Raw genomic sequence first — 27,909 nt, 5'->3', positions numbered from 1 at the left:
GCTACCTTAATCCTCCTCCACCCCCACTGCCACCTGGCCGCTGCCCGTTCTGACCCCCACCCAGCCCAGCAGCTCTTGCCCACCTTCAGCTCTGCCTCTGCTAGGCTGGTTCTCCCATGGGCAGGATCCAGCCCTGCAGAAAGCTGTACCCTGCCGGGCTGTGGATGGGGGACAGCACTTTCCTGCCTACCGTGGGCAGTTAAGAGTTCCAGCTGCTTGATACGCAGCTGGATAGGATGGCAAGATCGGGGTGGGTTATGAACACTCTCTTGTGCTCCCCAAAATGCACTGTTAATGCTGCCTCCACCAGTGCTGACTCTATGTGTGTGTGTGTGTGTGTGTGTGTGCACGGTTGATTGTACTTACCACCAAGAGGCCTGTGAGTGTGAGTCCAGGAAACTACGTGTGGGACTCAGGGAGTGGCTCTTCATACTCGTGTGGGCACACCTGTGTGAGCCGCTGCTCCTGAATGTGTGTGGGGTGGGGGTATCTAGGGATGCTCAGTGCACCTGTGTGCCTGAGTGTTCTTGCCTGTCTCACAGCATGGCTCCACTGGCTCCTGGAAGGGTTGGATCCTGGAGTGTGTGTGTATGTGTGTGGTGTGTGTGTATGTGTGTGTGTATGTGGTCTGTGTGTGTCTCCTTCTCCCTGGCCCCTGCTGCTGTCAGCTGATAACCAGATGCATGAGACGGATTGTCTGGAGCTGTCCCCAGCCTTGGCAGCCTGAGGGTGCCCATGGGGAGCCCTGTCTCTGCTTGGCTCCTTGCAGTCTGTGGGGCACAGGGTTCACCTGGAGAGAGGCTATTCCTTGTGGGCTGTTACTGTCCATCCATACTCCCAGCCTGCCCTGGGGGGAACTTCCTGCTATCTCCTCACCTCCAGGCCTGAGCTGGAGGAAGGCTGGGCAGAGGAGAGCTGCCAGGCAAGACAGATGGCCTGCAGCCTGGGCCAGGGAGGGACACCACTTTGATCTCTGATGCAGCTACCAGCCCAGCACCCCGGCACAGCGGGGAGGCTGAGGCAGACACATGCTCCTGGAGAGACATGTCATGTAAGGTGGGATGAGAAGGGGTGTGGTAAGGGGGTAGGGAGCGGGGCTGCTGTGGCTGAGATATTCAGCAACAACCTTTCTGAGAAGATGACATTCGATCAGAGATGTGGATGGTGTGAAGGAGGATATTCTGTGGAAAAGCCCAGTTGGCAGAGGGCACTGCACATGCAAAAGCTGTGAGGCTGGCCGTGCTTAGGGTGCTTGGTGGAGGCCAGTGTGGCCAGGTCGGGTGGGGGAGGGGGCTGGTAAGAGCAGAGGCAAGTGAGGCAGGGGAGCTGACGCAGGGCCAGGGCTTTCCTTCAACGTGGGGAGTGGGAGGGCTTGGGACACCATGTGGGTTTTTTTTTTTTTTTTTTGGTGGTGATTTTTGAGACAGGGTCTTGCTCTTTCACCCAGGCTGTAGTGCAATAGCGCAATCATGGCTCACTGCAGCCTCAACCTCCCGGGCTCAAGCGATCCTCCTACCTCAGCTTCCTGAGTAGCTGGAACTATAGTGCACCGCCATGCCTGGCCAATTTTAAATTTTTTGTAGAGACAGTCTTGCTGTATTGTCCAGGCCAGTCTTGAACTCCTGGGCTCAAGCAATCTGCCCGCTTCAGCCTCCCAAGGGACACCATGGTTTAAGTGGCGGTTGTGCCTGAACATGTGACCTGTGTCCCCCATGTGTCTGCGTGCACATGTGTGGACCTAGACCACCAAGGGAAGGGGAGCAGGCTGCTGGGGGTGGTGTACATGGAGCAGAGAGTCAAAGAGCCTTGGAGGTCCTTCCAGCTGAGGGCACAGGCAGGGTCTCCATGGCTCCAGAGAACTTGAAACCACATGACAGTGACAGGGAGGCAGACTTCAGCTCAGTATCCTGAAAGCCTGGCAGCCGCAGGTGCTGGAATTGACTACTGTGTGAAGTGGTGAGCTGCCCGTTGCAGGAGGCAGGCAAGCAGAAGCCAGAGGCCCCAGTCAGGGACACCATAGGGGGTAATCCTGCCCTCCACAGCTGAGAGTCTATGGTTAAAGGCCTCCTTCCAGGTGACATGGGTGGGTTTGAACAGAAATTGGCTTTTGAGACGGGGCAGCAGGCATTGTGGAGGTCTTGGAGGACTGGGCAGGGCTTTGGGCCCCCTTTGAATGTACTCTGCAGATGTACATTGTCTGCTGGTGCCCAGGAGGCCTGGCCATGCCTGCTGACTGGGGTGGCAGGTCCCTCTGCAGGCTCTGCTCCAGAGGCAGCCCCTGCAGGGACCCACTGAGGCCTGGGTTGGTGGCGGCAGAGCTTTGTCAACCTTCCGCCTTTTATGAAGATTCTGGGGCAGGGGCCTGGGTGGGTGGGACAGGGTGGGAGGGGCTAAGATCAACGAGGGGCTTCCCTCTCAGAGCAGTGTCAGCTCAGATCACCAGTTGCTGGCAATTGGACACATTGAGCCTGGACAGGGAGAGCCAGTGGGCATCTCCTGCCTGTCCCCTCATTGTCTGGACAGGACCCAGATGTGCTGGTGGCTCTTGCTGGGGGAGCAGAGGGAGGCCAGGCAGCAGCAAGGAGGGGTTTCGGTCTTTGGCATTGATGGGCCTGGGCTTCAGTCAGCTACTTGCAGCTGAGGACGGCAACTTCTCTCTAGTCCCCAGGTCCTCACCCCGAGTGGCGGGTAATAATTCCTACTGGGAAGGGCCGCTATAGGGGTGGCATGAAGGGAGATGACGGTGGAAAGCACTATCACAGGTGGGTCCCCTGGAGTAGACCTGAGTGAGGGTTGCAGGCACTCTACTTGGGAGGGGACCTTGAGGTGCACTGGTACAGGACGGGAGGTGAGAGGGAAGGATGGGGGGCTGTTGCCAGTGCCTTCATGAGCAGGGGACCTCAGTGGGCAGCCAGGAGATGGCGGAAGCAGATCCTCGATACAGGGCGGGGGCTGCCCTGTTCTCTGCCACATCCCAGCACCTGGCACACTGTGGGCACTGAACTGGACATTGGGCGGTCTCTGCAGGTGTGGAGGGAAGTAGAAGGGCTGCGGGAGAGGCCCACCCCAAATCAGGTCTGCCATCCTTTCGGAGAAACTGGGAGGCTGGATTTCTGGGCTGAGGATCATAGGAGGCAGCCACGACAGAGCCAGAGAGTCTCAGGTGATTCCGTCCAATCCTTACTTCTCTGTGGAGGCAGCATAGTGTGACGGCAGGCAGGGCCCAGCTGTGAGGGTTCAAGCCCCGGCTCAGCCACTTACCAGCTGAGTATCTCTGGGCAAGTCCCCTCAGAAGTGCACTGGGCTAGGCGCTAGCAGCTCTGTCTGCAACAGGTTTCTGGTGAGGCCTAAATAAATTAATGCATAGGCAGTGCTGAGAGCAGAGGCTGGCACATCATAAGTGCTTGAGAGCTGTTAACTCTCATTATAGCGGCTGTTAGGATTATTAGATGAGAAACCTGGGGCACAGGAAGGAGGACTGTCTGGTTTGAGGTCATGCGATGAGTTAGAATTCAGGTCTTCCCGTCGTGGCAAGCTCACAGAGCTGCGGAGTGTGGCAGTGGTGGAGGTGGGGCAGGGTGGCCTTCTCCTTCTGCTCTGGGCTGGGTCCCTGCCCGTCCTTGCCCTGCCTATGCTGCAGAGGTAGCTAGAGAACCTGCAGCAGCCTTGTTTTCTTGAAGGAATGGGCTTGGCCCAGAGGGGAACCACGCAGCTGGCCTTGGAGAACTTGTTAGCCTTGTCTCCTGGCTCCAGGCCCTTGTGTTTTTGGTGGGCTCAGTGTCTAGGCAAGGGCTTGTCAACTGTTTGTCACAAGGAGGAGACACCCAGGAGTCAGAGGGTTTGAGGGAGGGTCGTATTTCTCTCCATCTGCATAGACACCCTGGTCCAGGCTGCTGTCTCCTCTCACCTGGACCATTGCAGTGGCCTCCCGAGGGTATCCAGGGCCCATCCTGCCTGTCATGCTGTGTCTCCCATCCTCTGTTTTGGCCTTTCACTTTCTTGGACCTGCCATGGGCCCTTGGCCACAGGGCCTTTGTACCTGCTGCCCCTTCAATCTGGAATGTGCTTCCCTCCCCTCTTCACCTGGGTCTTGCCTACCTATCTTCCAGGTGTCAGCTTAATGCTGCCTTCTAAGGGGAGCGCTCCATTGCTACCCTAGCCAGATCCAGGACCTTATTCTGGGCTCTCATCCCCACCGCCTGTTGGACATCACGATTTTGTGTGTGTTGGTGTGTGAGTCCGGTGAGAGGCCAGCTGTCCTGCTGGACTCAGCTCGAGAGCACAGGGCTTTGTCTGCTTTTGCATCATGTCCATCATGGGGTGGAGCCATATCGCCTTCCCCCTTGCCAGGGGCTAGAGGGAGTGGAAGGTTACCATGAGTACCTGTATGTGGGCCCCTTCCTGCAGACACCACCAGAGATCAGGTCAGAGCAAGGGGCCGCCAGTGTCCAAGGACAGCTGTGGGAGGCAGCCAGGAATCAGGCAAAGATCGCTTGGGGTCCTTCTCACCCCTGGCTTCAGAGATACCCTCTGCAGGCTGAGTGCTCAGCAGCCAGCTCTGCCCTAGGGCCGGCCATTGAGGCCGTGCTGGGCGGAGGGAGGGGCCAGCCTCCAGCTGCCTGTGGTCTTGGCTGAATTGCTGCCTCTTGGCCCATCCATTCCTCAGTCGCCTCATCCACACCAGGCCAGGAGTTTCCAAATTCTCTTTGGAAGCAGAAAATTTCCCCCAACAGAATCTTGAAGAAACCTGATGATGAGAAGCAGGTGAAAGCCGACTGTCGCTCAGGCTCACCTGTTTGTAGTTGTCATTAATATTTATTTGCAGAACCTGCAAGATGACAGTGTGGGTGACACTGTCCTAAGTCCTAGGGCTCTAGCAGTGAGCAAAGCAGACAAATCCCCTGCCCTCATGTGACTGACGTGCCAGCGGGAGGCAGACAGTCTTCACTAGACGCGTGAATGAAAGGTGTGGTGTTGCAGGAAGTGGTGTGTGGAAACAGCCAGTGCAAAGGCCCTGAGGTGGGCTCCTACCTGCTCTGTTGGGAGGAACAACATGGACGTTGGAGTGGCTGGACAGGGTGAGTGAGGGGGAGGGTGGTAGGAAGGGAGGCCAGGGGGCTAATGGTGCAGGTCATGTAGAGGCCTTGGGAGCCACTGAAAGACTGTGGTTTTTACTCTATGAGAAGGGAGCCTCTGTTTTTTCTTTCTTTCTTTCTTTTTTTGAGACTGAGCCTTGCTCTGTCTCCCAGGTTGGAGTGCAGTGGTGCGATCGCGGCTCACTGCAACCTCTGCCTCCCAGATTTAAGCGATTCTCCTGCCCTAGCCTCCTGAGTAGCTGGGATTACAGGCGCTGGCCACCACCCCTGGCTAATTTTTGTATTTTTGGTAGAGACGGGGTTTCACCATGTTGGCAAGGTTGGTCTCGAACTCCTAACCTCAGGTGATCCACCTGCCTCGGCCTCCCAAAGTGCTGGGATTACAGGCATGAGCCACCATGCCTGGCTGTGACGGGATCCTCTTAGAGAGGAGCCCTGTGGTGTCACTCAGGTTTTAATCGGGTTCCTCTAGCTGCCAGGCAGGAGTGCACTGTGCATGTGTGTGGGAGTGGCAAGTGTGGGAGGCAGGAGCCTAGCAGGAGGCTAAGGGCCCTGTTGTGAGAGCCCAGCCAGAGATGCTGGAGCTGTGGACCTGGGCGGTCCTGGTGGAGGAGGTGAGTTGTGGTTGGATTTTGGATCCTTTTCAAGTGGAGCCAACAATATTTGCTGATAAATCAGGTTTGGGATGTGTGAGAAAAGGACTCAAGGATTTGCTCAACACTCTGGCCTGCATAGCTGGAAGGCAGAGTAGCAGTTACCTGGCGGTGAAGGACTTTGAACCTGCTGAATTTGCAACACCCATTGGATAGCCCAGGGGAGCAGCAGCTGGATGGGAGCCTGGAGTTCAGGGGTGCATGCTGTGTCTCCTCGCCTGCCATGGTGAGATCTGGTGAACCCTTGAGAGGGCAATCCCAGGCCCCAGGGAGTGAGTGGAGAGGCGGACAGAGGGAAGGGAGCGCTGAGCCCTGGGGGCCGCCAGGGTCGGATCAGGGAGAGGGAGGCAAGACCAGCAAAGGAAGCTGAGAGGAAGGAGGGGACAAGGAGCGCCAGGAGCGGGGCCACCAAGCGAGGAAGGGACTACTGGGTCAAATACTGCAGTGGGGCCAAGTGCAATGAGGACTGGCATCGAGGAGAGGGGACTGAGCATCCCCAGCCGCAGCTCAGCACCCCCAGCCCGGCCGGTCACCTAGCCTTGCCTGCATCTTCCTTCCAAGCTGGTTTTTGACTCCCCTCCCAGGGGTCAGGCCCCCTTTCCCCAGTGGAAGCCCCCAGAGCCCCAGGGGGGCCTCCTCTCTGCCAGCCTGGGGCTGCCAGCCTGGCCCTGGCCTGGCCGTGATATAAATTATGTGGAAAGATGGTGATGTGACTTTTATCGGCTCATGTGTTCAATAATGGTAATACATACCATTATATCATATTATATTAATATAGCGCAATATATTACACACAGCGCTGCACATTAACTTGAAAGCACACTGGGCAGACACCATGGTTAATTTTCTCGGCCTGGCCACGCCCCATTGCCGGCACTCAGTGCTCCTGGTGATGCGGTCATCAGGACATGGGGTGCAGTTACCGACACCCCAAGCGCCACACTGCCCAGCCCCGCCCCTGCTTCCCACAGCCTGTGTGAGGATTGTCAGCTTTTGCAGAACGGGCTTTTGGATGTTGTTACTCCCACCTTGTGGAGGCCTCCCTGTCCTTACCCGTGAGTGCAGCAGGGGTCATGTAGTTAAGCCCCCATTGAACAGATGCAGAAACTGAGGCTCAGAGACGTGAAGTGGCGCCCAAGGGATGTGGTGGGGAAAGACCTGGAACAGGGACTCTCAGCTCCCCATCCTGGCTGCTTCCTGGGTGCGGGGATGGTGTAGGCAAAGGGCAGGAGGCTGGGAATGGACACGCAGTGTGTGCCAGGTGGGGAGCAGGGGGTGAGAGCACTCAGGGGCTGGGGCCAGACAGACCTGGGTTCAAATCTCACTTTGCCACTTGCTGTGTCATCCTGTTTCCATGTATTCTTGGGCCTCCATTTCCTCATCTGAAAAATGAAGGTAATAAGTAGTGTTCACTTCATGGGATTATTGTGTGAGGGAGAAGTGAATAATCCACATGAAGTGCTTGGCACAGAGTAGGTGCTCGTTAGCCAACAGCCACCAGTCCTGTTATGATGACACGAACACTCCAGTAGCCTTGTGCTGCTGCCGCCTCCTGCCCACTGGCAAGGATGCCTGGCCCTGGCCCAGCCCGCTCCATGTCCCCAGCCCCGGGGAAGCCCACCGTGCTCCACCCTCAGCCTGGCCCCTTTGGGTCCCGCAGCCTCCCTGGGCTGCCCCCAGCTCTCCCTGCCCCTTGGCCATTTGGGTGTGACCTAGGGTCAGCACTGCCTGTGTCCTGGCCCACAGACAGCACTGTGGCATAGAGGAAGCCCGGCTTGCCATTGGGTGGGCCTGGGTGTGAGCCCGGGCATGTTCCTCAGCTTCAGAGGGGCAGCTTCTCTTCTGAGGATCGGGCTCCAGCTTCCTAGCTCGGGGCTGTGGTGAGGGTTAACAAGGGAGGCTGTGCACGAGCCCCTGTCACACCTCCTGTGTGTGAGAGAGGTGCATGGCTGGCTCCAAACATCTGGGCCAATTCCTCCCCTCTCCCCAGGCTTCTGTAACACTCATTCTCCCTCGGGACCCTCGCAGTGCCTGACATGTCCCAGTCTTTCACCATGGTGCCTGCGGACAGATGAGGAGACTAAGGCTCACAAAGGAGGTGACTTGCCCAAGGTCACACAGCGAGGCAGCTTCTCACCTCTGGGAGTTGGACTTTCAGCCCTCCTTGGAAAAGGGGGCGTGGCTGTGCCCCTTGGGGCTCCTCGCTGGGCCTCTGCCCTGCCTGCCTGGGCTCCTCCCAGCCTCCCCCACGGATCACTGTTGACAAGGTTACCGAGTCAGCATGTAAAACCTGCAAAAGTGAGTGTAATTTATTGATCTACATTTCGCCTATGAAATAGGACAAGTGCTGATTTGAGGATCGCGTTTGCTCTCCCGCGCCCGCCGCCCCCACCTGCTCTCTGGGGCGCTCTTATCTGCGGCCCTGCCTCTGAGCCTGCATCGAGCCACCTCCTTTGTCAGCCCTGCCGAGGCTCTCCACTCCACGCCCGCTATTCTTCTCCAGCTTCTGTGCCTTATCGGGCCCCTCTTTTTTCCTGGGCTCCTAAGAAAACATATAATGTTTAAAAGGGTGAGACAAGGGACTGAATAAAGCGCTTTCTGGGGAAATATTTGTTCAAAGCCCTGTTGCCTGCGTCTGTCTGGTTCTCTCCTGGAAAACATAATTCAGAACGGGCCTGGAAATTAATCCAAGTGTCCGCTTGTTCTCCTGATAAGAGGCTGGGCAGGACCCAGGGATGGGGAGACAGAGGTGGCATGGAGCAGTTTCCCAGCATTTGCTTCCTGGGGTGTCAGTGGGGGAGAGGGTGTGACAGGCCCCAGGAGGTGAGGGATGCCAGAGGGAGGGTCCTGCCTGAACCCAGGAGGGAGGAAGGAGACCTCAGAGCACCTTCTATGTGCTGGGCACTGCTGTGGGTGGCCCACTTACTGCAGAGTGACGCCACTGGCCTGCCCAGGTGCAGTGTCAGACCATGTGAGAATTGGAGCTGCTGACCAGCTCTGCAACCTTGGCAAGGCCCTGAGGCTTTGGGCCTCAGCTTCCTCACCGGCTGAAGGTGCTTCAGCACTGTGGTGCTTGTCTCATGGGCTGGCTGTGCAGAAGGAATGAGGTGTCGCCTTTGTTCAATGAATGCCTGTCCTGTGGCAGGTGTCTGAAGACACAGTGGGGGAATAACATGAAGCCCCAGGCTGATGTTTTAGAGGGAGATGGATACTAAATGAAATAAGTAAGGAAATATAGTGTGTTAGTAGGCGATCGTTGTGCAGAAAATCAAAGCAGAGGAGGTGAAGGTGGGGTGCAGGGGAGGGAGGTGGGATTGGTCAGGGAAGGCCTGCCTGAGAAGAAGACATTTGAGCAAAGTCTTGAAGTGAGGGATGAGAGGGAGCAAGCCACATGCATATCTAGGGGCAGAGCATTCAGGCAGCGGAACAGCCAGTGCAAAGGCCCTGAGGAGGAGTGTGCCTGGAGAGTTCGAGGCACAGTAAGGAGGCTGGCGTGACTGGAGCCAAGTCAGTGAGGCCAAGCTGGGAGTGGTTGGAGATGAGATCAGAGGTGTTGAGCATGAAAATGCTTTGTTAAAATGCCAAGTGTTGCGGGTAATTCTGACAGACTGCTCTGAGCTGAGCCGTAAAGGGCATTTTATTAGCACCTGGCGGGGGCTCCCAAAGGAAGGCTGGTGTGTGAATTTTGCAGGAAGCGGGGAGACCTGTTATTGCTCCTGTCCCCTGCACACCTTAAATGCCCCAGTCCTTCTGGCTGGCTGCAAGATGGTGCAAACCCTTCCCAAGCTATTTCCCCATGATGGTGCCAAGAGAAAAAAGAGGACCCTTAGGACTTCAGGGCCATGCTGTGGGGGTGGAGGACAGGTAAGGATCCTGGTGAGAGGCCCTGACCTGGCCACCAGGGCACAGGTGGCAGTGGAGGTCCACACGTCTTGGCCATACCCCTGGCCTCCGGGAGAGAAGTCAGGGGCCATGAGATCACTCTCTGGCAGCCTCGTGTGGGGTTGGTGATCCTAATTAAAAGTTCAGATGCAAAAGGCTTGATGATGGAATTTCTAATTAAATCAATTTCATCTCGTCTGGGAGACAGGTTTGCATATAATAAGCCTGAAATTAATAATTATGTATAAAAACTAGCTATTTCTCAAAGCAGAGCCATTTTACACAAGCTTCCAGGGCTCCTGCCCGATCTTTTGTGTTGGAGACGAGTGGGCCACTTCAGCCCTTAGTTTGACAGCCAGGAGTGGAGGCAGGGGCTCAGCAAGGAGAGGAAGCAGGGCTGGTCTCCCAGCTGCTGCCCTGAGGATCCTACCCCACAGGATGGGGGCGGCCTTCTCACTAGAGGCTGCGGCGTCACCCTCAGATTCTCAGTGTATGTGTGTAGATGTTGCACGTGTGTGTGTAAATGCATATGCATGTGTAGGCCCACCGTGTACAGAGGAGACAGGTTTTACCTGACAGTTAGCAGCATGGGCTCTGCAGCTAGTCCTAGTTCAAATCCTGGCTCAGCCACTCACTAGCTGTGTGAGCTTGGGCAAGTAACCTAACATCTCTGTACCTCAGTTTCAAAAAAATGGGGAGAATAAGAGGGCCCACCTCATAGGGCTGTGGTAAGATTGAAGGTGTTAAGGTGCATGAAGCTACTTAGGACAGTTCTTGGCACATAGTAGGCACCCGATAAGTGTTAGCTCTCATGATGATGAGGATTGCATGTGTGTGTGAATTTAATTCAATACAATTCTGCCCAAACCAGCCTGTGATGAGTGTGAAATTGACACATCCATGCCCTTGAGGTGGAAATAAATGAGTCATTCCTGGCTCTCCCAGAGCTGGAGCCTGATGTTTACCGCTCCCTGTGTCTGTCAGCATAGGTGAGGTGATGCTGCCATAACAAACAACCCTCGGCCGGGCGTGGTGGCTCAAGCCTGTAATCTCAGCACTTTGGGAGGCCGAGGCGGGCGGATCACGAGGTCAGGAGATCGAGACCATCCTGGCTAACACGGTGAAACCCCGTCTCTACTAAAAATACAAAAAATTAGCCGGGCGTGGTGGCGGGCGCCTGTAATCCCAGCTACTCGGGAGGCTGAGGCAGGAGAATGGCGTGAACCCGGGAGGCGGAGCTTGCAGTGAGCCGAGATCGTGCCAGTGCACTCCAGCCTGGGGGACAAAGAAAGACTCCGTCTCAAAAAAAAAAAAAAAAAACAAACAACCCTCAAAGCTCTGTGGCTTACAATAGCATCAGCTTAACTCTTGCTGTGTGAGATGTCTATGGAGGTTGGCTAGGCACTCTACTCAGGGACCCAGGCTGGGCTGGAACATTGCTCAGGGACCCATTGCTTACAGTAGCAGAGGAAATGTGTACCTTGTAGGTCTCACCACTGCAATTCAGTGCTGTGGGACAGAAGCGATAGGCATGTTCTGCTCTCAGCTCATTGTCCAGAACTTTTCAAGTGGCCCCAAGAAGGCAGAGATCTTGAAATGTTTGGCTGATGGCCCTTGCTCAGCACCCAGCATTAGCTCTGTGTGTATTCATTCACTATTGATTGTCTCTCCCACTTGGATGTCAGCTCCAGGAAGGCAGGGATCATGCAGAGCACTCAGTGGGTGCTCAGTAAACCCTGGTCAAGTGAGTGAATTAATGAATGGCCTGACAGAGCTTTGGAGGAGCATGAGTGGATGCTGGAAGAGTGTATGGGGGGAGGCTGGTGGCCACAGGAGCAGCTGAGGCAAAGGGACCCCATGGGCCTCGTGGGCAGTTCTACTGTCTTTGATGATTGTGCCTGCAGCCTGGGACACTCTGACATGCACTCTCCATCACAGAGGGGAAACTGCAGATCACGGTGTGATAGGAAGGGGGCTGTGTCATGGGGGCCATAGGTTATAGGGGCAGAGGAGGGCCAGAGCAACCCTGGAACTGGGCAGAGGGGAGGTCCATCTCCAGACCGGGGGGAGGAGCAGAGCAAGGGAGGCCAAGGGCCCTGGGGTGGCAACTGCAGCTTTCTCAGCCACCGGGAAGAAGGCTGACTCTGGGCTGGCTCAGGGTGGGCCCTCGCAGACTGATCAATTGCACTGGGGCACAGGCTGGCCGGCCAGGGCCAGACAGGGGCACATGGTCAGGCCCCAGAGTGACTGGATGCTTAGGGCAGGAGTTGGCAGCTGGTCTGCATCCACGGAGCAGAGGAATAGATCTGATTAATGAGGGCGTCAAGTCCTGAGGTGAGTGCCCAGGCAGGCCTGATTCAAATTCCCAGAGGGTCTGTGGTGAAGGGCCTGGTGTTCCCCAGATGGCTCTGGTGGGTGTGGGGGAAGGGGGCATTGAAGGGGAAGGGCCCCAGTGTGTGGCCCTGGAGGAGGCGCTGGGGCAAGGACAGACAGTCTCCCGATCTGGGGCCTATCCTGCTCCTCCCAAAGGCCACCCAGTTGTTCCCACTCAGTCCCCTGCCCAGGTGCCCCCCGCCATTTCCCCTAGGCCTTGTTCTTTGGTCACTGGGGACAGGGCAGCTCCATGGAGGGTGTGGGTGTGTGAGGCTTCCATGGGGCTGTCCCAAGCTGTCTGGGTCACTCTAACCTTCTGCTCCTGAACCCAGCGGTGCGCATCAGGGATGGTCCCGGTCAGGGCTGAAGGCCGGGGACTGTTGGCGTCCTCTCCATGTGCTGGCCCCACCCTGCTCCCTCTGCTGCCTCCCTGCACCCCCCTGCTGGTCCCCACTCTCTCTGTGACCACATATAATTGATCCCCAATGCCGTGAGTCTCCCGCTAAGTGCCTGCCGCCCACCTCCCCTCCACCCCGAAGCCCCTGTCCTGGTTCAGGCAACATCAGCTACTGTTTGCAGTGCACTCACCACCTTCTCCTGGACTGCCAGGCCTGCCTCTCCAGACTCTTCCCCTGCAGGCTGAGGGCCATTCTGACCACCTGTAACCCTGCTCAGGCTCCCTCCACAGCTCCCCTGGCTCCCAGGAAAGTCCCGCCCTCCTTGGCGGGGCCTGGGAAGCCCCTGTGGCTGGACCTCTGTGCACAGACAGCCTGGTCCCCAGGCCCTGCCATTGTTCCCCTCACCCTGTGGCTCTTCCCTTGCCCATGGGAGGTTGGGGGCAATCTTTGTTCTCCCATCCACAGGTCTGACTCCCCAACTGAGCTGGTTTTCCGAGTGTTATTTAAATCTGTTTCCCCAGCACCTGGCCAGAGGGGTGCTCAGGTGCTCTGGGCCCCCCCCGCCAGCCCCCACCCCATCTCCGCAGCTAAGGCCCTGTGGGGGAGGCTGCACTGCTCAGGCCCCTGAGGGGTCAGGGTGGGGGATGTTGCAGGCAAGGCCTTTGGAAGCCGGCACTCTCCCCCTCTTTCTCTGAACCACACATTCCTGTCCGCCACAGCTTTCATGTATCTAAAAGCATCACTGGCTTTTATCTGTGAAGCAAACAGCTGATGCTGAGAGCCGGGCAGTGGAGGGCCTGAAGCAGCCAGGATCAGAAGGGCAAGGAGCAGGCAGCCAAGCCTGGGGCTTGTGCCGGCCCCGTGCAGGGTCCCCTGCTCCCTGGGTGATAGGGGCTGCGCTGGGCAGGTGGGGATCTTAAGGTCTGCCTGGGTCCTGGCTGGGCCTAGGCTGGTGGCCAGAGGTGGCTGCAAGATCCCAGCCTCAATCTGTGGCGGCCTGGCCTGGCCTGTGGGTGGGACAGAAAGAGCAGAGTCAGCAAGGAGGGTGGGGCAGAGCTGGAGGCCTGGAGGGCATGCCCAGGAGGGTGGGAACACAGGCCGAGCAGCTCAGCCAGCACCTTGTTTCTGACATCTCCTGGTGAGGATACTCAGAGGACATTATCATCTCTCCAAGCCTCAGCTTACTCATCTACAAAATGGGCACAGTGATCTTAGCCCTGCCTTTCTCTCTAATAATAATATCTAGCATTTGCCCAGGGCCCCCATGCGCCTGGCTTGTTCTAAGCATTTTTGTATATTTGCTGACGCAGTCCTCTCTGTTGTGATGGTGATGACTTTACAGGGAAGAAACTGAGGCCCAGAGAGTTCACTTGATTGCCTAAGGTTGCACAGTTGGATAGCGAAGCTGGGTCGCACAGCCCTGGGCAGGGTGGCTCTGATGGGTGCTGGACACTTACGTGCTGTGCCAAGCATTAGGGCAGAGGAGGAAAGGCAAGGCACTTTTAACAGAAAAGGTCACAGGAAGAGGAGTGTGGGTTTTATCAGGAAGCCCCTGGGGTGTCTGTGGTGATGGCCCTGGACGTCTGGTCACTTGATTTGAGGCCACTTGACTTGTGGGGGTCGTGGTGGGGATTTCAACCCTGACTGAGCTGAACAGTCTTGAACAAAACTCCAGCCTTCAGAGACCCTAAGGACTGTGCTCCGGGTGGGCACTGAGACGCTGGACACATTCCCTGCCCTCCAGCATCCCCGTTCCACCTTTGGATGGTGTGGGATGTGGACCAGCTGCCCTCAGCGGGTTTTCAGATTCTGCAGTTCTGGGAACCAGTTACCTAGAGCTGGAGCTGTGGGCGTTCTGGGTCACTGCCTGTGTGCTAGCCGGTATCAGCATGCGTGGGCTGGTTGTGTGAGGCTGCTGGCTGGGCCTGGGGCAGCCCGAGGGCAGATCCAGGCACTAAGCACATGTGTGTGCCTGGATACACACATGCACACACACACACACACAGGCATGCACACATGCTCACACACACACAGGCATGCACCATGCTCACACACACATATAGGCATGCATACATGTTCACACACACACACACAGGCATGCACACATGGCCTTTGCACTGGCTGCTCCCTCAGCCTGGAACACCTTGGCATCGAATACCCCTCCCTGCTGGGATCTTGACACAGACTATAAAAGAGGTCTCTCTGGCCACTCTGCAACACTCCCCTGTTCCTTTCCTTTCTTTTTCCTCCTGGCTCCTCATCCGCATCTAACAGGCTCAGAAGCTTATGATGCACCTCTGCATGACCTGCCTCCATCTAGATTGGAGCCCGCTGAGGGCAGTTGTCCACAGTCCATCCCCAGCTCTCAGAACTATGCCTGGAGGCCGTGGGTGCTCCATGCCTCTTTGTAGGAGGAATAAATGAATGAACGTGCGGGGCACCCATGTGCTCAGGACACATGCTCTAGCCCATGTGCCCACGTGCATGCACACACTCACACACACACCACACACACACTCACACACACTCACACTCACACACTCACACACACTCACACTCACACACTCACACACACACTCACACACTCACACTCACAGACACACTCACACACACTCACACACACACTCACACTCACACACTCACACTCACACACACTCACACACACACATTCACACACACTCACACTCACACACACTCACACACACACTCACACTCAGATATACTTGGAATCCATCTTCATTGTTGCTTAAGTCCGGAAGCAGCTTTTGTCTTTCCCCATGTGGCATGGATCTCCTTGTCACTCTAGAAGCCAGAGACAGAGGGAGAGGGAGAGAGGTTTATTCATGCGTCCTCCCACCCCTCAGTCACTCACCTCTTACCTCAGCCGAGGCTCTCCTGGGTGGCGGCTGCAGGCACACTGTGTGTCACTCCAGGGGGCCATACAACCTACCCTTCTTCAGGGGGCCCAGACAGTGCAGCACTTTTTGCACACTTTCTGCCGTCTCTGCTGGTATCTTCTAGAACGCAGTGGGTATTGACCAGTGTTTAGGGGTGGGATCAGTCTAGTTCATCTCTGCATCTCTCCACGTGGCCTTGTCTGCACAAGGTGGGGTGCTTAGAAGGCCTGCTGAATGGATGAGTAGGCAGAGAATAGTAACACCGGGAGGACGTGCCTGGTGCCCTTGGGGCAGCCGCATTCAGTGCTGTGGGAAGCTAGGCCCCCTCTGGAGGATGAGGGCTCAGGGAGGGCTGCCTGGACGAGGTGATATTTGAGTTGGGCCTTGATGAGCAGGGGGATTTGGATGTGGGAGATGAGGTCATGGACTCTGGGGACAGAGGAAAATAGACAAAGAGGAAGGAGAAAGGGACAGACAGAGGGACCTAGAGCAGGACACCTGTGCTTGGTCAGGGGCTGCTGGAATCTGAGTTCTGACTCTTGCCCCATGAGGGTGTGACACAAGGTGCTGCGTCCCCAGCACCTAGAACAGTGTCCAGTGTACAGTAGGTGCTCAATGTGTTGGGTGAGGGAAGCAAAGGAGGCAGAGGGATGGAGCAGCTGGCACCAGGGCGGGCACCGCTGCCTCCCTCGCCTCCTGCCGCTGCTGTTGGGAGAGGAGAGGAGCGTTCTCTGAGGAGAATGTAAATTGCACGTCCCCCTCCTGCTCGGGCTGGGCTGCGGAGACAGTGGGAGTTGAAGAGACGTCAGAACCCCACATGGGCCAGGTTGTCACAGTCACCTGCTTAGACGCAGACGTGGCTCCCTGCCCTCCCGGTCCCTGACACCTCCTGCCCCCCATCCCTCCACTCCAGGGTGGGGCAAAAGAGCCTTGGAGAACCCAATAGCATTCCCAAGATGTCTCTGTGACAATGACAATGACAACATTAGACTATGGAGAGAGCGGGTGATGGGAGGGGGCCGGCAGAGAGGGAGAGTCCTAGGAGGTAAAGTCAGAGAGAGGCAAGAGAAGGCGACTGCTGCCAGAGGAAGTTTAGCGGGAGGCATGGCAGCTCCCCTAAGAGCTGACCCTTAGTGCTCACTGCCTGCCAGGCGCTGTTCTGAGTGCTTTGCTTGAATTCCCTCATGTGACCCTCACAGCTTTAGGAGACAGCTATTGTAATTATTCCCATTGTGCAGCTGAAGAAACTGAGGCCAGGGGAGGTGAAGTAACTTGCCCAAGCTTTTTTTCAGCTGGTGAGAGGTGGAGCTGGGATTTGAACTTAAGCAGTGTAGCTCCCCAAATTCTGCTTGAAACTGTCTCCCTAGGAAGTGTGGGAGGGGCTGGAGCTGAGGAGGGAGGCTGCGGGGAGAGCAGACAGGAGAGGCTGGCAGGTGGACACATCGCAGGAGGCTGGCTTATCCCCGGGCTCCTGTTCAGGAGCCTGTGATTCCCTCACCCGAATCTCAGGGTTGGGTCCTTGTTCCAGTGTCTCAGGAATTACTGGGGGAAGGTCAGGGGCCCCTCCTGGGCTCTTGAAATCAGGGTCCCGGGGCTCTCCTGCAGGCTGACGCGCGTATCCTGCAGGAGCGCACGTTTGGACCCCCACCCTCTGGGGGAATGGAGTGTGTGCCGTGGGCTGGGTCCAGTGTGCCAGGGCCCCACTCTGGATGTGGGCCAGGGTCTGAAGGCTTCTAATGCGACTGGCCCCACAGGTGATGCCCGGACATCCATCTGTCCATCCACTGCTCACCACCTGTGCTGAGCACCACCTGGGCCTGGAAAGGAGCTTGGAAGGGGGAATAGGGGTGAGTGAGAAGGAGCCACCTCATCTGGGGGGGCGTCTGTTTCCATTTGCCGCCGGCTGTGAGGCCTGGGTTGAGCAAGTCCAGAAACCTGAGTGGGCCTCCTTCCCTCTCCCAGGAACCAAGGCCTGGTGGGAGGAAACACCAGAAGTAGGGACAAGCTTCTGATCAGGAGGGGCGTAGAGGCAGGCAGGTGATGATTGCTCCTGGCTAGGGCCCAGCAGAGGCCAGTGAGAGAGGAAACAAAACACTTGTCTCTCAGGGACCTCCCCCTAACAAAGAACTAACCTCCCCTGCACAGCGTGAAGAGTGCAAAGGCTGAGAAACTGCTCTAAAACACAAGACTTCTTAAAAACAAACCAGCCATGACTCTAATACCATTTTCAGACCTTAAAAATAACAACCTTGAAGTGAATTAATAAATCTCCAATCAGAGCTCACATTTTAGAGGGTGCTGTTTTTATGCCAAGTGTTCTCCAAGGCAAAGAGGACTGGGCTAATTTTCAGTCACTGCTGACAGAGCAGGCGAGGGGACGCATAGATTCAGGTATATTCGAGTGTGGTTTGCTTTCCAAATGGGTGGAAGATGTGCATGGTTCTACTTTGGAAACCTACAAAGGGTAGAAGGTGAAAGGTCCCTGCCAGATCCTGTCTGGGCCACTTGCTTTCCTCCCCTGAGGCAATACACGTGTTTTGTTTCAGAGCAGCAAGTATGCACCTCCCCTTTCACACAGTAAACAGCTTCCACCTGGATGTTGCCTCCTTATTGCTGTTGTTTTTACCCCACAATATCTTGGAGACCCACCCAGATCAGTGCCTGGAAATCAGCCTCATTCCTTTTCACAGCTGTGTAATATTCCTCATCTGGCTGGAACGTCTTTAAACAATCCCTTCTTGATGGACATGTAGGTTGTTTCCAAAGTTTTACTGTGGCCAGTGGATAATGTAGTACTTGCCATTTTATAAAGACCACAAGAGCTACAGTGAGGGGGTTTGGGAGTTAATCCTTGGTTGCTCAGAAAATCCAGAAAACCAGTTAACTGTTTCCCCTACCCACATCCTCACCTGTTAAGGTCTCAGTGGTTTGGGCTTTTCCCACAGGGGAGGCGGAGAGTGGGCCAGCTGGGTGGCCGAGCTGGGCCATATGCTTTTGGCAGTGGGCATTCTCAGGGGAGGGTGGACCCTCACTGTCCCCAGTTAACTTCCTTATTGTCATTTGTCCCTTTATTAAGAGGCTGTGAGAACTACTATGTGTTGACTCTCCCCATCCTGCTCTGCTCCAGCCACACAGGCCCCTTGCTCGGCCACCCATACACCACCTGCCACCCTGATGTCCCACCCCCTTATGCCACTCTGTGAGACCTCATCGCTATGGAGAATGGTCCTGGTCACTTGTTAGCTTGCTTGCTCCTCTCCTCCCACCAGAAGGAAGCTCCGTGAGTGTTTTATTCACTGCCGTCCTCAGCACTTAGGACATCATAGGTGCTCAATAAAGTCTTTGTTGAAGTGAATAGAGTTGCATGTCGGGATATTGAGGTGGGGCTTCTAGGTCGGCAGATCCTCTGCCCTGTCCTCAGGAAGGGGAGCTGACTGGTCTAGGAGGTGGTCCCAGGGATAGGGACACACTAGGCTTTGGCCAAGTGGGCAATCACTTGCCAGGGGCATCCCCAACCCTCCTATCCCAGGAACATTTCCCCACCCACAGTTGCCACTGGGCCTGAAGTCCTGGCCACAGGTTTCTTGGCCAGGATTGAATCTGAGTGATTCCTTAGGGGCATAAAATCTTAGTTTTGACACCAATATGCATTCCCCACCCCCATCTTCCTGGACAACTGAGCGGGCAGAGGGCACACAGGAAAGAGGAGTGTCCCTGTGGGCCAAGCGGGGAGTGGAGCCCACAGGCCCTGAGCAGCCGGGAGAGCAGAGCAGTGGGTGGGGCCCTGGAGGGGAGGGGCGGAGAGGAGGCACCATATCCCTTCCCTGTCCTGGGGATGGTTGGGTGTATCTACAGGAGGCAGGGTGTCTGAGTCTCATCCCTGCCTGGGGAGGGTCCAGGTGGGGCCTGTGGAGGCAGTAAGATGCCCTGTGACTGGAAAGCCCCGGGGCTAGGGCAGGGCCCTGGGTCGGCTCTGCCTTGGAGAGGCTGTGGGACCCGGCAGGCTGGTGACTCTCTAGGCTCAGTGTCCCCAGCTGCAGAGAGAAGGGACTTCTTGAAGCCCACCCCACTAGCTTCCTGGGCTTCCATCCTTGGGGTTGGAGTGGGGGACAGGGGAGCTGGAATCGAGGCTCCATCTCCTCTGAGCAGGGCACGAGGAAGGAGGCTGAGCTGGCAGAGAGCTGTGGGGACAGGGTCTGCTGGGTCCTCACCAGAGGGGCTGCCTGGGGACATGCGATGGGCCACATGACCCCTCAGGGCCCCTCCCAACACCCAAATCCCACCCCATCCCCAGGCTGAATCATCTCACGTATGTGGGGATTTTCCCTGGGCTGGAATCTTTGAGCTCTTTGTGTAAATTGAGGCAGCCAGAGGCTCCCAGGGTGTATGTGTGTGTGGTGTATGTACGTGTGTGTGTGCGTGTGCGTGTGTGTGTACCTGTGTGTGGCTGGGGTGTCTTTGGGGACCCCAGGGAGGCCGGTTGGGAGACTTTCTGGAGGAGGAAGCAGCGCCCATGGGGAGGGGTGGGCTGTGGTGGTCCCAAGGCTGTGGGGACCAGAGGGAGGTTGGTGTGTAGGGGAATGGGGCTGGCTAGGCAGGGTGGGGGGCCAGCCGCCACCCTCAGCAGCCCCTCTCGCCCCTCAGATACCCCAGATCAGCTACGCCTCCACAGCGCCAGACCTGAGTGACAACAGCCGCTACGACTTCTTCTCCCGTGTGGTGCCCTCGGACACGTACCAGGCCCAGGCCATGGTGGACATCGTCCGTGCCCTCAAGTGGAACTACGTGTCCACGGTGGCCTCGGAGGGCAGCTATGGCGAGAGCGGTGTGGAGGCCTTCATCCAGAAGTCCCGTGAGGACGGTGAGTCAAATGCCTGGCCGCAGGGTCATGCCGGGCTTGGGGGTGTCCCGGCACAGTGACTGACCCACCAAGAGCTCCTAGCTGGGGCCTGATACGGGCTCTGACTGCCCGGCTGTTGCCAGGTGGGCCTCGGCCTCTTCTTTGAGCACTGTGGTTTGGTCCATGGCCTCACTGGGCTCTGGATGACTCCAGTCAACGGCGAGTGTGAGGCCTTTGCAGACGTGGGTATGCAGATGAGGGGACTGTTGACCTCCCTGGTGCGGGAGCCTGCCGGGCAGCCGCTTTCCTCACAGCAGAGGAAGGGATGGGGTGGGGACGAGGGGCCTTGTTTAGAGGGCTGTCAGGGACTCAGGTGATGGGCGGACAGCCAGGCAGGCTCTCAGAGGAATGAGGAATTTGGAGCCCCTAAAATTGATCTGTCTGTGGTGGGGGTGAGGGTGGAGGGCCGAGGGTGGCTTGTGCTGGTTTGGGCATCAGTAAAGAAGGTGTCCCTGTGGGTGGGGTTTGAGGAACTCCGGCAAGTATTTATTCTCCTCGAGGTCTCCCCCTCGTACCCTGATGCCACCTTCCCCCTTTAAGCTTGCTGAATTGCCTTAAATTGCTGTCCTCAGATGCTCTGTGATAAAGCTTTCAGGTGTCCCCAGCAATAAGCAGCTGAGCGATAACAAGGGTTAACCCCTTGGCAGGTGACTCCCACCTAGCAGGGCCTGGGAGCGGGCCCCTGGCTGGGTCTGTGCTGCTGCTGGTGCCCTGGGAGGGCTGGCTGCATGGGCTGCAGCTGTGGGCATCTGGGAGCAGCAGGCAGCCCTGGGCTGGGGGCCTCCATCTGGGCTGGGGTAAGCCAAGAGGGGACGGCTCCTGGGGGGCTGTGGGGCTGAAGGATGGTGCCTGTGACTTCCTCGGGGCCCTGTTATGGTGTGTGGGGGAAGTGGGGAGGCCTTTCTCCCTCCTGGCAGACCCACCTCCTGCAGAGAGGACCCGTCTGCCCTGCCTCTGGTCTCTCCCAAGGTCCTGCCTCTACACAGCTCTCGAGCACCCGAGACCTTGGGTGATGGCGTCTGTAGATTTATACCCTCACGGCCTTAGGACTCTAATTGCTTTTCCTAAGGACTACAGAGTGTCCAGAGGCTGCCATTGGTAACACCCCGTGGGCATAATCCTGCTATAAATCTTGGATAAGCCCCTTTAATTGTACAGCTGAAGCTGCTTGGGTGCCTCCACCTGGTGGAGGGGGCAGCGGAGCGGCGGGAAGTGGGGCAGCACTGACTGATGGCTGAGGCTCCAGGCCGCTCCCCACTCCGGCAGCCTGGCAGAGGAAAAGGAAGCAGAGGTGAACAGGACTCCACTCTCAGCTCCAGGTGGGCTGGCAATAGCACCTGGGAACCCTGGCAGACAGTGTCAGAGCCTCCGAGCCCCAGAGCCCAGCCCCTCCCTCGGACCACCCACATGTCCTTTCCTCCTTTGCTCAGACCCAAGACCTGGGCACCTCCCTCTGGATGGCACTTCCCACTCTGCTTTGCTGGCTCCTTTCCTCCTCTGTGGCTTCAACTCTTCCCCAAACCAACCTCCTGCCTTTTCTGTTTAAGGCATGACCTCTACAGGATTTAGGGACAAGGGTATAGGATGGGGGAAGGGATCGAGGGCCCTGAGTCTCCATGTTCAGTTGTGTTCAGTCCCTGCCCTGAGGGACCTCAAAGCCACCCCCAGTGCTCATGCAGGCCTCCCTCTGTGCCCAGCACCTGCTGTCCTGGGCAGTCCTTCCTGCCCTACGAGGTAGATGCTGCCTCATCCCCATTTTGCAGGAGAGGAAGTGCAGGCACAGAGAGGCTGAATAATAGCTAGCACCAGACCACACAGCAAGTAAGAGGTGGAGGAGGGATTTGAACCCAGGATGGCTGGCTCCGGAACTAGAGTTCTCACCTGTTTCTGTACTCTTGTCTTCTCTGTCTTCTGTCATTTGCGTGCTCACTGAGACCCACATGGGCCAGCCCCTGTGCAAGTGCTAGGGTATGACAGAGACACACAGGCACACCCGTGTACACACGGCCCGGAGGGACAGGAGAGGCATGGGATGGGGGTGGGGTCTGGGCATTGTGTTTTGGCTGAAGGTAAGCTTATTGTTTAATTTTTTTTTTTTTTATCAACATCTAATCAAGTATTGGGCGGTTAGAAAAAATAAAGTCTACTCAAGATTTTTTAAAAGGACTTCATGATCTAGAAAAATAAAATTTGCCATTATGGGAGGGCCTCCAGCTTGGGGCACTCCTGTCCTGGCAGAGGCGCCCCTCACAATGCCTGCTACACCCCATGCACCATCTGTACGTCCCTGAGGGCCTGGCTTCCTGCTTGGCTGGGCCTCCCATGCCCCCAAACTTCCAAGGCCACCCCATGTCAGTGTGCAACAGCCTACGGGGGTCTGGCCAGGGCAGTTTAGGCAGCTAGGTCTCCTCGTGCAACCCAATAAATGAAATTTGATTTGGAGGAACATCTTTTAGCAGGTGAAAAGAAAGGAAGAGAGAGAGAGAGAGCTGCACTCCAGCTGGCCAAATTGAAATCAGAATTGAGCGGCTGGTAGAAAGAGGCCGCTGTACCTTGTAGCCTAATCCCTGTGAAAGATTAAAGATGTCTTTGGCCGTATATTGTATTGATTCGTCCTCTGAAGTATAAATCATCTGTGAGTTGCTCAGAGGAGTGCCAGGGAGGGGAGTGGCGGGGAGGGCATGCTGGCCAGGCTGGGATGCATGTTGGAATTGTGGTGAGCGAGTCCTGGGTGCCAACTGTGTGCTGGTCTCTGGGTCCTTCAGAGGAGCATGACTATGCCCATTTTATAGATGGGGAAATGGAGGCCAGAGGGGGGTGGGTCACTTTCTCAAGGCCACAGAGCTAGAACATGGAGGAGCTGGGATGGGAACCTGGCTCTGTCCTGCAGGTGGGGAGCCTGTAGGTGGCACCTGGAGTGGCCCAATACTGACTGGGCCACTGGCACCAGGCCTAAAGGAAGCCCTGGCACTGGCATTCCCCACTCCCACCCTTGTCTACACATGCTCTGGGCAATCCTGTGGCCCTTGACTGAGCCCTGACTGGGCCAGACACCTCCTATGACTATTGCAGATCCTGGTAATAACCATGTGGCTAGGTGAAACACCCGTGGGCTAGGTGTTTTTTCCCCATTTGCAGATGGGAGAACTAAGCCTCAGAGAAGTGATGTGGCTTGCCTAGGGTCACACAGCCAGGTGTCAGAGCAGGACTTGGAGCTAGGGCTGTCAGACCAGGCACTCTACCTGTACACCCTGTCTCCTCCAGCTTGCATTGCAGAAGCGGTGGCAGGTGCTTAAGAGGTCAGGCTCCTTCTGGCAGACCTGTGCCCTGGCTCAGACGCTGACTGGCTGTGCGGTCTTGGGAAAATCATTTCGTCTTTCCGGGCTCAGTTTCTTATCTGTGAAATGGGAATAAAGCAGGGTATAAGAGTAAAATGTGCGGCCGGGTACGGTGGCTCACACCTGTAATCCCAGCACTTTGGGAGGCCGAGGCGAGTGGATCACGAGGTCAGGAGTTCGAGACCAGCTTGGCCAACATGGTGAAATGCCGTCTCTACTAAAAATACAAAAATTAGCTGGGCGTGGTGGCACGAGCCTGTAATCCCAAGCTACTTGGGAGGCTGAGGCAGGAGAATCACTTGAACCTGGGAGGTGGAGGTTGCAGTGAGCCGAGATTGCACCATTGCACTCCAACCTGGGTGACAGAGCAAGAATCTGTCTTAAAAAAAAAAAAAAAAAAAAAGGAGTGAAACGTGCTCCTGGCACATGCAGGTGGGAGCTCAGGAATGCGCACTGGAGGGTTTGTCAGGGTCTGGCTGCCTGGATCCCAGCCCTACCTGGGGCCTGGCTAGTCCTGGGGAGGCCTGGGAAGTGCTGGGCCCCGTGCTGTGCTGTAAATGGAGATACAGGTGTGTCCAGGGATGGGGCTAGAGACAAAACTACAGGAGCCCAGCTAGCCTGGTTCTTAGGGGATGGCTGGTCTGGTGGGGAGAGGGCAGCAAGGTGAACTCCAAAGGCAGCTAGGCCAGGACGTGTGTGTGTGTGTGTGTGTGTGTGTGTGTGTGTGTCTGTGTAGGGGTGCATGTCTGGGAAGTTCTGGTCATGTGACTGGCAGGCCGGCCTTGGTGGGGATATCTGTAGACTGGGCCTGTGTGTGTGTATGTGTGTGTGTGTGGGGGGGTTGTGTGTGTGCGGGCACGTGTGGACCTTCTGGCTGCAGCCAGGACTCCTTCCTCCCTGTCAAGGCTGAGGCTGCACCAGGGAAAGGCAAGGAGGCTGGCCTTCCCTCCCGGGCTCCTCTGCAGCATCACCAGGGCTGGATTAGACATGCAGAGCAGGCCTCGCCTGGGCTCTGGAGATACTGCCAGTGAGTCACTGAGGAGGGAGAAAGGCAGGCGGTGGCAAGCGGGTGGCACAGACGTGGGCACAGATGTGGTAGGCTTTTTTTTTTTTTTTTTGAGATGGAGTCTCGCTCTGTCACCCAGGCTGGAGTGCAGTGGCATGATCTCAGCTCACTGCAACCTCCACCTCTCAGATTCAAACGATTCTCCTGCCTCAGCCTCCCAAGTAGCTGGGACTACAGGCACGTACCACCATGCCTGGCTAATTTTTGTATTTTTAGTAGAGACGGGGTTTCACAATGTCGGCCCGGTTGGTCTCGAATCCCTGACTTCAGGTGATCCACTCACCTTGGCCTCCCAAAGTGCTGGGATTACAGGCGTGAGCCACTGTGCCTGGCCATTTTTTTTTTTGGAGATCGGGTCTCACTCTCTTGCCCAGGCTGGAGTGCAGTAGTACAATCACAGCTCATTGGAGCCTCAACCTCTCAGGCTCAAGCAATCCTCCTGCCTCAGCCTCCCGAGTAGCTGGAATCACAGGCATATACCACCATGCTCGGCTAATTTTTTTTTTCATTTTTTGTAGGGATGAGGTCTCACTATGTTGCCTGGGCTGGCCTCAAACTTCTGGGCTCAAGCGATGCTCCCACTTTGGTCTCCCAAAGTGCTGGGATTATAGGCATGAACCACTGCACCTGGCCCAGGCCTGTTTTAAGTGCTTTGTACATATTACCTCATTTAGCTCTCAAGACAGCTCCATTATACCAATGGCTAAACAGAGGCTCAGAGAGGTTAAGTAACTCCCATGAGGCCACACAGCTAGGAAGTGGCAGGGGCAGGATTTGAATCCTGCAGATACTCTCCCCAGCCACTGAACTTACCCTCTGTGGTGCATGGGGCAGGAAGTCCTATTCACGGGGTCACCCGGGAGTTTGTCTCTAGTCCTCTCAGGTAAGTGCATCTAGCAGGTCTGGGCACGTCTGTGCCTCAAGGGTGGAAACAAGATGGCCTCTCTGGGTGTGGCAGGAAGGAGTGTGGGGGGCTTGGCCTGCTCCTTGGAGGATGTCTCGTTCCTTGAACAGCAGGAAATTCTGAGGCCCTACCTCTTGGCTGTGTCGCTGTGCCCTCCATTGATATTCCAGAGATGTTGCTGGATCTGACCTCCAGCTCCGACTCCCAGGGCTGAGCATCAGACTTGCATGTAGATGGCCTCTGTCAGCACAGTGGCATGGCGTGGCTGGCAGCCCGCTGAGGAGACAGTGCTTGGGCAGCAGGAGGCCCAGGCTGGGCAGCTCCTGATCCAGTGGGCTGTGAGACTCTTGGCATGTGGCGTCCCTGGCTATAAATGGAGCACCCCATCTACAGAGGCCCCACGGGGATGAGGTGAAGATCTGTGCAGCCAGAGCCAAGGGGGCTGGCCCCACTCACATTAAGGGTGCCTGTTCCGCTGCCTCTCCTCACTCTCTGGCCTTGCCTCCTTCCGTGCCTCTCCCTCGCTCTTGCCACACCAGCTATCTTGCAGCTCCTCAAATGTTCCAGGCACCAGCTCGCCTCTGGGCCTTTGCACGGGCTGGTCCTCCTGCGGGAAAGCTTCTCCTGCATGTCCACGCGGCCCGCATTCTTGGTGTCTTCAGGTGTCTTCTCGGATGTCTCCCTTCAGAGAGGCCTCTGACCAGCCTATCTGAAACAGCCCCTGCCTCAGTCCTACTCTCCAGTCACCGTACCCTGCTCTGTTTTTCTTTATAGCACCAGACTAATACATTTTTATTTGTTTGTATATGGTCCACCAAGGCAGAGATTTTAATCTGTTTTGTTCTCTGCTGCATCTCCAGCATCTAGCACAGCCCTGGCACATTTTAGTTCCTCAATAAATGTTTGTTGAATGAATGGTTAATTGCAAAATCCAGCCCCCAACTACTCACTTCTTCTTTAGCTCTCTTCCCACCCCTAGACCTGAGAGGTTGCTCTCTCAGCCTACAGAGGGGCAAACTGAGGCTAACGGGGTGTAGGCATTGGGGGTGAGGCCAGGCTACCCTGGGACCTCCACCTCCTGCCCCACTGAGCTCCTTGGCTGTTCCCTTTCCTCTCTCTACTGACTCACTGAGGACAGAAATCCATTCCTGGAGGCATAAGGTAGGGAGCAGGAACTCGGGGCCTGTCAGCAGCTGCATCGGGTGAACTGTGGGGTGCGCCTCCTGCCATTCCTCACTGCTGGCCTTGGGTGCTTCATCCTGCAGTGCTGCTGCCCTGGGGGACAGGAAGGGGAAGAGGCTCAGTCCTCCACCAGCTTGAGTCTCCAGTTGGCTGGGGCTTCCTAGATTTATTTCGCCCCTGCGCTGTGCCCCCTGCCCTCCTTGCACATAGAAGGCCTCAGCATAGCATACAACTCTGTAGAGTGAAGTGTGAGTGAACAGACGACCAGCCCTGTTCCCTGGCATGTTCCCAGCCCCAGTGTGAGACAGAGACAGGCTGCTGGCCCTGCTCTCAGGCCCTTTTGGTGGGCATGAGAGGAGCCACCCATAGCCAGCCCTAGCACCTGCCCGGCACACAGTAGGTGCTCAGCAGAGCCCGCCTGAATAGGTAAAAAAAGGGATGTGGTAATGTGTCCACTGAAGTGAAGACACAAATCCCAGGACTGTGGGGGCTCCAGCCTAGCCAGGCTGGGCAGGCAAGCAGGGCTTGGAGGAGGTGTATTTGGACAAGAGGAGGAAGGAAAGGGCATGCCAGGTGGGAGAACAGTAGGAACAAAAGCCTGGAGGTGTGAACGAACAGGCAGATGGAAGCGATGAGAAGCCTGGGTTGGAGCTCCTGTGGCTGTGGGGTGGGCAGGGGGTGGGGAGCCATGTGAGGTGGGGCCGAGGAGAGTTTCTTTTAGGCCAATGCTGCATGTTGAAATGTTTTGGCACTTGGGGTCATGCTGGGGTCGTGCTGGCTTGGCTGACCATCTCCACTTGTCATGCCCAACTTGCTCAGGGCCCTGAGGGGTCCCCTTGCCATCAAGGCTTAGAGCCAAGGCCCCTCCTCCCTGCAGGCGCCCCTCACCTGCCCTGTCCCAAACAGAGCTGTGCTCCTTGGTGGAGCAGGCGGGGGTGGAGTTTTTCCCCCCAGGCTCCCTGGGAAGCCCCTTCAGGTGGGCCACAGTGCCTGCTGACCCTTCCCTCTGCCCCTGCCCCACTGATGGCTCCTGAGGCCAGGGAGGGACAGGACCCCACCTAGCTCTGTGCCCCCTGCCCTCCCTCGCACATAGCAGGGCCTCAGCACATGCTGTAGAGTGAAGAGTGAGTGACCAGATGACCAGCCCTGTTCCCTGGGCCTCCTCCTCTCACCTGTGACGGGAGTGGGTACGACAGCCTGCCTCTGAGGTCCAGCTGGCA

General features: G+C 56.6%; 1 protein-coding gene across 12 annotated transcripts in view; it reads left to right on the top strand.

Moving 5' to 3' along the window:
- GRM4 (glutamate metabotropic receptor 4) overlaps nucleotides 1-27,909 on the top strand; it is a 127,821-nt gene that overhangs the window by 34,797 nt on the left and 65,115 nt on the right. For 6 of the 12 annotated variants that reach the window (XR_004028034.1, XM_030804104.1, XM_030804103.1 and 3 more), the window contains exons 3-4: nucleotides 7,778-8,047; nucleotides 19,944-20,160. The exons of 1 other annotated variant lie outside the window; for it this stretch is intronic. Coding sequence is in view for 10 of the 11 variants with exons in the window: in XM_030804104.1 (XP_030659964.1) it covers nucleotides 7,778-8,047; nucleotides 19,944-20,160 (487 nt within the window). In the remaining variant the exon portion in view is untranslated. Of the gene's footprint in view, nucleotides 1-7,777; nucleotides 8,048-9,480; nucleotides 9,614-19,943; nucleotides 20,161-27,909 lie in introns of those variants that run through there. 5 more of the 12 variants (XM_030804108.1, XM_030804107.1, XM_030804109.1 and 2 more) reach the window with 2 other exon arrangements.

Source organism: Nomascus leucogenys, chromosome 22a (assembly GCF_006542625.1).
Source record: "Nomascus leucogenys isolate Asia chromosome 22a, Asia_NLE_v1, whole genome shotgun sequence".
Taxonomy (NCBI): domain Eukaryota; kingdom Metazoa; phylum Chordata; class Mammalia; order Primates; family Hylobatidae; genus Nomascus; species Nomascus leucogenys.
The sequence above is the reverse complement of the archived record's forward strand: the minus strand, read 5'-3'. Positions and strand labels throughout refer to the sequence as shown.